Source organism: Odontomachus brunneus, unplaced genomic scaffold, assembly GCF_010583005.1.
Source record: "Odontomachus brunneus isolate Ranch 3 - 2012 unplaced genomic scaffold, Obru_v1 Obru_scaffold_005, whole genome shotgun sequence".
NCBI classification, from domain to species: Eukaryota; Metazoa; Arthropoda; class Insecta; order Hymenoptera; family Formicidae; genus Odontomachus; species Odontomachus brunneus.
This window is the reverse complement of record NW_022639455.1, coordinates 644257-654582: the sequence shown is the minus strand read 5'-3', so window position 1 is coordinate 654582 and position 10326 is coordinate 644257. Positions and strand designations below refer to the sequence as shown.

The 10326-nt window shown below is 42.7% G+C and overlaps 1 protein-coding gene across 2 annotated transcripts in view; it reads left to right on the top strand.

Moving 5' to 3' along the window:
- Positions 1-10326, top strand: part of LOC116849938 — a 246731-nt gene that overhangs the window by 171716 nt on the left and 64689 nt on the right. For both annotated transcript variants that reach the window (XM_032827629.1, XM_032827639.1), the window contains one exon: positions 2813-2977. In XM_032827629.1, the coding sequence (XP_032683520.1) occupies positions 2813-2977 (165 nt within the window). The remainder of the gene's footprint in view (positions 1-2812; positions 2978-10326) is intronic.

Genomic DNA, 10326 nt, shown 5'->3' with positions numbered 1-10326 from the left:
CTCTCTCTCTCTCTCTCTCTCTCTCTCTCTCTCTCTCTCTCTCTCTCTCTCTCTCTCTCTCACTTTTGCACTCTCTTACTTTCTCTTGACCTTTCTTGGCTTTTCTTTCTCTCTTTCTCTCTTGCTATCTCTTGCTCTATCTTATTTTCTCTTGGCCTTTCTTGCTTTCTTTTGCTCTCTCTTGATTTCTCTTACTCTCCTGCTTTCTCTTGTTCCCTCTCCCTCTTCTCGCTCTCTTTTTCTCATATGACTTACTTTTTTCCGTCCCGGAAGATATTTCATGCATAATCTTTTGCAATTTATTGTTACACGTTTGCAATTCAACAATTGCAATTCAGAAAACAGATTCACTCCCGTAATTAACGGGACAACCGGTCGGCCGGTTAGCGTGCCTGACCTGAGCTCCGATTTGTTAGTTTATGACGAGAAAAAACGAAGACCACGATGGGAGGTTACGTCGGGGTAGTCGAGAATAGCGAAAGTTTCGCCTCAATTGGGTGAACGACGTCGACGCTTTCGCGCGACGCCGGAAATCGAGAGAACGTAGTCCGATATCCTTCGTGTTCCTGTTCGATTTAACTTCGCAGGACAAAGTTGCTCACGTTGTTACGAAACTTTATCAGCGCCGCAACAATAATATTTTTATGTTAGCGCCGGTAACCCCGCGCTTAATTCCGGATGAAACTGCGCGCGACGTCGGAGTTCGCGATAAGAGCGTGCTAAATCGGAGCGCTCAATAAGAGAAAAAGAGAGAAAGAGAGCGAGATGCAGAAATATTTCTTCTTCCTTCTTTTAGTCTGCATTCTCGCGTGGATAACGCTTCGATATTAGCAAAATAAAATTTGCACATATCTCCATCGTGCAGGGCAAACATTTTTTGTCGACGTACACTACGTTCCGTTATGAAAATAACTCCTTTACTTGAAAAGTGAAATTTCTCTCTTGTCCTCATTATTACAGCGCCATCGTGACTTTTCATAAGAATATTTTCGAATCGATGCCGTAACCTGTCTGCTCCGTTTCCAAAGTCAACGCTCAGTCGTCTATATATCCCGAGCATAAAGATCGATACATTGTTTGCTCTCCGAAAAACTCGGTTTCCAAATCTCCGTGTAAATATGCTTTCGTTCCGCTGACTTTCAACCCTCCGACTCGTCTGTCCATTTATTCGCGGAATTCGAACGCCGCGTGTGTACCTTACAACGGGCTGCACGACGAATGTTGTTGCACGAAAGAATTAGTCGATCATGTTCGACGTTTCGACGGCTTCACGGTGAACCGACCTTTCGTCATTCTTCGTGCAAATGGTTCCCCGCGGGTGCGAATGTTATCTGGTTAGAAGGGGAGCTTCTACGGTGTTTGCATAGCCAAAAAAAAAATAGGAAAACTTGATTATTGATAACTTCATCCATTTCTTTGAAAAAAGTTCATAAAAGCTCACTATTTTTTCGGTCTACCTAGATCAGAACTTTCCTCTAAATTGCATATTATCGAGCATAATTACGCATTACTAATTATACACGATCGTACACATAGCTGTAGGCACATAATTAAACAGTATTATACGTGTATAGCTTAGTATGTTGACAAATTAATACATGGAATAATTGATTTACACGTATCGACAGTACCAAGGCGCAATATCGTGTAATTACCAAACTGGAATCACATTCGACAAAATAGTTTTTTTTTGTAATTTTCATCCCTTCTCAAAAGCTGTACTTTGTTTCTCAATTAATGGAATATAAATTGCGCGAAATGTGTTGAGTAAATACAGAACAACTTAAATGGAAGTCATTCGCGACATGTTTTTCGGGGCATAATGTGAACAAAACGTTTCGGGAAATGATGTATTAGAAATAGCCGAAAATACAATGTTGCGGGGTGATCGCAAGTCGACGATACGTTACAAACATAAGATGTAAAACAATGGAAATTTCGCGCTCGGCGCATACGAGGGAGATTCGTACAAGCTTTGCTCACACCCAGAAAGAAGAAATCTAACAGCAAGATGCTATTTTGTGTAACTCTATATTCTAAGTGAAGACTTTTATCAAAAAAGTTTTTTCTCTTTTAATGAGAAGTGGATTATTATAATTAGAAATATGTTAAATATTATTTTATTATTCTAATTCTTATTTGTTTCTTCTTTGTTTTCTTTTAAATCTTTTAAATATACATTTACTTGAAGCAGAATGTCATTTTATATGCAATTTAGCGATAAGCAAGTCTTTTCCCGAGTCAATATTTCGTATGTGTTGAGCCTATTTTCGACTTCAACGCTCCATTTAACACATCTGCTTTGATATTCTACAGATTATATCCAATCTCTTTTGATTCCATTTAATGTCGCGCGTTTTCTATCTTCGGAGGCGCCAAGTGGAACTTCATTTTTCATGTGTATTAAACATATATAATCATTCAGAACATACTGATGTTAGAAAGCTCAGGTCATTAGTAGACCTAAAATTTCAACTCGAGTTGTACTGTAGATAAAAGACGAAATTCCACCAACTTTTTAAGAGAATATTGTGCTTAGAATCTCTCTCTTTTGGTGTTAAAAGAATCCTCTTGAAGCCATGTATAAGAGTAAAAGCCTCTAGGATTCAGAGGATTCCACTAAAGATGAGATTATATTTTTCGAGGAGTGGGAAGGAGGAGGTAGGGTAAGGATGCAGCGGCGACTTCGCAACACTTTTGCGACAGCCGCGACTCGCTGGGAACTTTAGGGTGTCGCGTCATGAAAGATTCAGCGCGTCGGGGAGAGGTTCCGCGATACTGAAGCCCGTTATGTTTTTTTCTGGTGTTACAGACATGCATTGGCTCGTTTGCACCTGCATCCTCACGGCGACGACGGTGCTCTGCTGCCGGCAGAGCGAGTTTCAGTGCGCCAACGGCCACTGCGTCACCCTCAACAAAGTCTGCAACGCGTTCGACGACTGCGGGGACGGGAGCGACGAGACGCGTCCATGCTCGCGTGAGTGAAACTTTTGCCCCGACGGGGCTCCCTATACCCTATACCGCTACCCTGCGCGTTTTACCGGGGCTGCTGGAAGCTCAAGAGGCTTTCAGCGCGCCGATAAATGCATATCCACTTGACGAGCTAACGCAGTCGCGGGTAACCGCGACTGGCTGGGCGCGGCGCGAGGGAGCTCGAGGACACACAGAGGCCGAGATCGTCGAGAAATGAAACCCGGTAGCGAAGGATTAAGTCCCCGACTTCTGCAATCTCGTTCCGTGTAATATCTGTCTCTCCCTCTCTCGAAAATACGCCGAGAATAATACAGAGCCCCGAGCCGCGCAGAGATAACTCCAACGGGCGGCGAGGGGCCGAAAGCGCGACGAGAGAAAGAGAGAGTTTGACGAGCTCTCTCCGATTCAGATAAATAAAGTTGCCACATATAAAGCGCTTATATTGTTTCCCAGAGCCTTTGTGCGGCGCGATGACCGCGGCTAGCGTGTTAGGATCCGCACAATGAAGCAACGTTGATGGTAACCGTATATTCTCGCAAATCGGCTGTTTTCCGTCGCGAACTAACATGTCTGAGCTGGAGAGACGAACACTTCGCCCTCGACAGCTCCGGTAGTCGCCAACGTTTCGCTCCCAATTCCCGTCATTGGCGCTCTTTAACGCTGGGCGATTGATCCCCTCATTGTTACTCGGCGAGGCGGCTTCAAAACGTGCCCGGCCGCGATGTGCGATCACCGGGCAAAGGCCGGCCGGGCGCTGGAATTTTCACTTCGTTAGAAACGTCGACTCCTGCTTTCTTCTTGCTCGCACGAACGAGTCGCAGCGCACGACGCGATTCCAGCCAGGTAGCGTGTAAAGGCGGAATGAAATTCCAGCGACGTTACGAGAGAGTGATATTACGATCGTGGCAGACAGAAAGAAGAGCAAAACGTCAAAAGAGAGGAGAGGAGAGACACTGCCGCGCTCGCGAGAGAACGGCTTCATCGAAAGTTTCGCGCGCGTTAAACCACGAAATTGCGGACGTCACAAATAATTCGAATATCGCGCGCGCGTACGAAACGCATAAAGTGCGGAATCGAGCGTGATTGTTACTCGAAACTTTAATAACGAGAGTGACCAGATGAAAGATGCAAATCGCGCTTTTATGTAAAAACATAAAAGCCCCTTTATATATAAAAAAAATAGTTTATTCATAGCCTCGTAACACGTTGCGCGCAAAATGACATTTACGTCGGCGATTTAATATTCGTTGCGAGCGTTTCCGCCTAGATAGCTCCGCACGATGAAATCATAGCCCATTAACGATCGCGAATATCGCTACACGCAGAAAAATGCATACTGTATTCAAGTAATTGTTACTTATTTCATGTGTTTTATGTAAGTTCAACTAAGAATAGTGAATTAACTCTCCGAGTGGCAACCACGGTTATATTTTTTCTCAGTCCATTCTAAGAAATGCTTATATCTCGCAGCATTTTTATTTAATACGCATTAAAAATAAAATGTTTAGCAATTTATTTTTTACGAAAAAGCTATGATCTTCGACTAGAATGGTTAGGGAAATTTCAATAATTTTCGGAGATCTTCTCGAACAGCCCAAGGGAGAGAAGTCGAGGAAGACAATAATAACCCTGGTTGCCACCCCAAAGGTAGCGAAAATACGTTTTCACACGGGGGATTGGAATAATAATTCGATTTACTTACTACGCAGATTCGAGCCAACTTTTTCTCCGATAGCTTCAATATTCTCTTGTAAAGAAAACAAATTCTTCTGTTGACTATAACCGTTAACGACAATCCAACTTTTCAAATTTATGACAGGTACATTTTAAGGCTGTTGTCAAGAAAATATTCTTTATTGAAGATAACCATTTAAAGGAAAGAAAATAAACTGAGCGATCGCTTTTCTCAGCAGCAGAATGATGTCCTTCTGTATGTACAGCGCACAAACGTTATATTTTTCTGCTCGTTTCTGCTCGTGGCACCGCGAACGCTCGAAATCGCGACGATCTGGGGATGCGAGGGAATCCGAAGTGGATCACGTTTGTCAAAATTAACAATGACGAAGGGACGTTTTGTGGGTTCTCTCTCCGTCGTCGAGAAGTGACACGGCGTCGATAAATATTCTGCCCGACCACCGGCCTTTTGCCACCTTGCGACGAGCGAGTCGGGGGAATCAGAAAAAAAGAAAAATCCCAAAAAATAAAACGGAAAACATGCGAATAGAGATAAATCGGAACGGAACGAAATGTTTCAATTGTCACACCGCGCGGGGCGCGGTGTTCTGCGCGTTCAGACGAAATTGACTGCAGCGTGCCGAAGACCGCGCGTGCGGACGATTTGCAGCAGCGATATTTGTATTTGCGGATACTTCGCGACGGTTTCGTGCGACATTAAGTCGAGGCTTTCGCGTCGAACGATTTCCCGTTGAACGATTTCGCGTTACGGTCCGTTACAGCGGCTGCATAGACGTGCACGCCGTCACATACCGCGCAAAATAAAATCCACGGGATTAACGGTACTGCCAATTTGCGAAAAAAAATTGCTCGACGTGGTGGTTTATCGTCGCGGTAAAAATCGATCACGCCATCGCAGCGGCGGCGGCAGCAGCGAGTGAAGCGCAGCAGCCACTTCATTTCGCGAGAATCCACGACGTGCCCGACGAGATGATCCTATACGTAAGAGACAGGGGACGCACCCCCTTAGTCAAGCTGCCTGTTATCGACAGATCGTGATAAAATAGAGCAGTTCGAGCGGCCGATTCGCCAGCAAAAAAGCGGCCCGTCGTTCCCCTCGCTCTCGCACGTACGTGTCCACCTTTTCTCCGACGTCATCTAATTTCGCGCGATTTATTTCGCCACATCCATTTACGGATGCCGGCTGCCAGGCCAAATTTGCCCTCGCGTCCTACATTTTGTGACAGCTTTCGTAACATAAACGTTGTTGGGGCGTCCAGCTGAAGTAAGTCGCCGTGAAGATACGCCGTTTCCAAGCCACCCGCGTGTCTCTCAACTGTTCCTGGCTCAGATAGCAGAACATTGTGCTATCGATCCGATTTCGAACACATCCCTTGCGCTAATGGAAAATCTTGATTTCGAAGGTTCAGTTCATGGACGTAGTATACATAGATTCCGAACGCCCTTCATTCTGTCGTTTAATTGAGTGAAGCCAACATCTAGAAAGAGAGCGAAAATAGAGAGGCTATAGTTTTCTATCTATTTTATCACTTTTTTGTTGTGTGGGCATCCATTTCTCATTTCCATAATAGTATAGAGCGCAACAGCACCCCGACTGGATGAACAAGTAAAAGTCTTACTTAAATCTTTTTGTAAACTTTGTGCAGAAAGAGACAGAGAACAGAGGGACTGATGTATATGTTGGCTTCACTTTTCTGACTGTATGCGGAGTCTATGTATATTATGTCTATGTTTCAATCGGCTGATTAAAGGTCGCGACACTTTCCCTTGATGAGTTTCACGACGCATTTTGTATGGAAGGTGTATCTTATGAGAGTTGCTGAAAAACAAATTTTCCTAATGGATATTCTCTCCTACGGATGTGTGCGGGATTGATGAAAAAATAAATCGCCTTCAAACAATTGAGTCAATCATATATCATCTTTTTTTTATTATTTATCTCCCTACAGTTATATAATTAGTTATCCACCTAATTTGTCCTTTTCACACTGACTTCTAATATCGTTAAAATGTCAGAATATACAAGAATATTAATCCGAATTTATTTTATGCTTCTTAGGATTTCTGAAGTTTCTGAAGGCGGTTTAATATTTTTTAAAGTTTTTATCTCACATATCTTTTAATTATTGTTAAAAGGTTGTTTTTGAAGTCGATTACAAGATTTTTCATTTTTTAAATAAAAGTTCTGTATTATATCCGTAGGTGGCTTCGAATTTCAAGTTTCAAGATTTTCAAAAAAGTAAGGAAATTACCCAATCTCCAGGTCACCTGGACACTAATCTAAGAACCATATAGATAATACACATGTAGATACCGAACAAGTTACAAAGTTTCGTCTCAATACTTTCAAATCCCCAAGCTATAAGGAAACTTACAAACAAACACACAATGAAAAGCTCCTTTTCATTACACACAAACAGATAATGAAAAGCTCCTTTTCTCAGAGTCATTCAAAATTGCTGCAATCTTCAACCAACCGACTGTAGCCCGGCGTTGACGCGATCTGCTATGAGTCTCGGAAGTAATCGGTGTCCAATTAAATTCGCCCACCGCCGTTGCCGTCACCGTCGCGTAATTTATCGTGTGCACAGAACTCATCCGACTGTCAATTGCGACTTAAGCGCAGGCGTACACGCCATCCCGGCGAGAAGGATCCCTCCGGAATAAATTCCCCGACCGGAGCTTTTCGCCCCTAAGAATACAACCAACCGGATCCTCTAGCCACGTGACGCGCGCGCGCACGCACGCCGGCGAACACTCGCCAAAATACACGACGGCCGTTTCCATGGCTGCCAGAATTTAGTGAATACCCCGGCGAGACCATCAGCGACGTCGTTTAATCTGCCGAGGGTTCCCGCCTAACCCGGCGCGTGCAGGGACCGGCTGTGGCCCCTTTCGTTCCCTCGCCCTCCTCGCGCTTACCAGCCGCCACCGCACCCTTCACCCCTACCTTTAGTCTTGGCGCGGCACCACGAGCAAAAGCAACCGACCAACCGACCCGGCACCAAAGCCCACCCCGGCGTGTGTGCCTGGCGTAATTAACCCAAGTTACGAGATACGTTTATACACAGCGCGTACACGGCGCTGCGCGGCGCGACGCAGCCAGGAAATTACTTCTGGCAGCGTGGACAACCCCTTTATCCGCGCGAGCGACAATGGACTTTTTACCGCGAACACAGAATGGAAATGTTTCTGATTTCGCTCGCGTCGCTGAGCCCTTCAAAACGCCTCGTTGATCGAGATTAGAGGCTCCTCACGCGACCTTGTATGTCTTCACGGTCGCGGTGGAATAATCGCGAAGAGGGACTGAAGCGCCCGCGCATGCCTAAGAGAGAGAGGGAGAGAAAGAACTGTCGATGGAATCGGGGGAATTTGTTTGCCTGAACTGCGTTTAGAATATTCATTCTGCGTAAAAATCTCCCTTGTCAGGCGAATGTTGTTCCATAAAGATTTTCATTGACTACTTTAATCTCAATTAAGCTTTGAATATTCGGAAACACGATAAGAAAATGTAATTCATGAGGCATATCTATTAGCTCGTGTCATTGGCTCGCTATTAGTCGCATGTTGAATCTGTTATATGCAATCAATTATATCTTACATGTAATTTAATGAGACGAGGCGATGTTATAATGCCCGTTTCCAGTGTTTCTCATTAAGTCTCATTAAGTAACCCACAGTCTGATTAATTGCATTTGAAAATTGTATTGCGCGGTTAATAGAGAGCTAATGGGGCGAGATTAAAGATATATATTGTACATCTCGACTTATTTACGACTTATTTCCCAGACAACACAATCTACTGAAAGATGTCTTAAGGACGTCCAAAAAATGTCCTATTTCTTTTAGACGTCTTTTGAACGTCTCTAAGACATATTTTAGTAATATGTACTGTCTTTGGTAAATAAATCTACAGCTTTTGTAGGGTCAAAGAACATCAACATAAATGAAATAACATCACGCAAATGATGCCGACATCCTTTGTGCGAAAGGAGACACGCAATTCCTTCAATGTGTAAGATTGCGTGTGTTGCGTTTTTCACATTATGATATTACACGTATGATATTACGTCGTGTTCGTCACGTATCCTAAAAAATCAAGAGTGTGCGATATTTGTCTCGCGCAGCGCGAGTATTAAATCGTATCGCTCGCTTTAATTATCGCTGGCTTTAATTGACGTATATATGCAGTAACATTATATGCACCGCCGCTGCAGGCTCTGGTACCTTATAAACAAGTTATAAAGACACCATTAGCCCGCGCACCGAGTAATTAACCTAAATTACGACCTATACCCTAGGAACCAGGCGCAATACGTAAATGCGCTCGTTGCTGTAGGAGCATTCGACTGCAAGAAGCGGATTCTCTTAGCTGACAAAGTATACATATATACTGGACGGCATCGCGTGGAATTGAGATATACACACTTTCACTGGGAAAAAAAACAATTGGATTGACAAAACCGACGATCATTCGACTTCAAGGAAATATTGTATTTGTTGAACAAATTATGCGTTAGTGCAACAATAAGTTGCGTTAACACTAGATTTACGAGATAATTTGACAGTGAATTTGACGGATATCCGAAGAAATGGGTATACGACATAAGGAATTTCAAAATTAAAAGTCTGAGAAGTAAATGAATAATTTGAATATACATTCGTATCATTCCATTAATAAAAGTCAACAAAACTTGCTACAAAATAATAATAACAGTTTCTGTTATTTTACTCGTGAAATCCGAAATCCGTCAAATCGACGGGTCCCGTAAAGTGTTAATATAATTATTGATCGCATTGATTCAGTGGCGTAGCCAGAAAAAAGTTTCGGGGGGGCTGTACTTTTTATTTTTGACGGGCAAAAAAAGGTCATTCGAAAAATTTTTCTCACACTTAGCGTAACCCAGAAAATTAATTTTGAAGGCTCCCTCAGCCCCTCCCTGGCTACGTCATTGCATTGAATCAATTGATATTGATAACTCGTCGCAACACTGGTACAATTCGTTCGACCAAATAATGTTTGCTTGAACGAGTTTTGTGCGTTCAAATAAAGTCTTATTAACTCAACCACTTTTTCTCAATGTATACGCATATATATATATATATATATATATATATATATATATATATATATATATATATATAAAATCAGATACAGCGCGCATAACTCCAAGTCTCCGATCGAGTAATACTTCCGCCGGAATAACGCGTATAAGGTTACGTGTAAGGAGGAGTTTATCACCCGACGGTATCAAGACACGAGCGACATGTTGCAGTCACGTACATCCATAAGGTACGAGTACGTAAACAAAGTCGCGTAGCTCTCGTGTCATGCTGAGGTCGGACGGCGGGAGATGTGGGAAGATGTTTGAAATCGTATACGTATGAAAGAGAGAATTACACACTTGTCACATAAACATCGTTTTATTGTCCGAAATCAACGCGTGTGACAGCATGAGTAACAGAAAATAATATCTCTTTGACATATATAATCCGATAATCTTAAATATACATAATATGTCAATTATTATCATAATTTGTTGAACTTTAAATTTGTTATGATGCATCCAGTCGGTTTTCAACATCGACACAAGTTGCGTAACGTATATATATATATATATATATATATATATATATATATATATATATATATATATA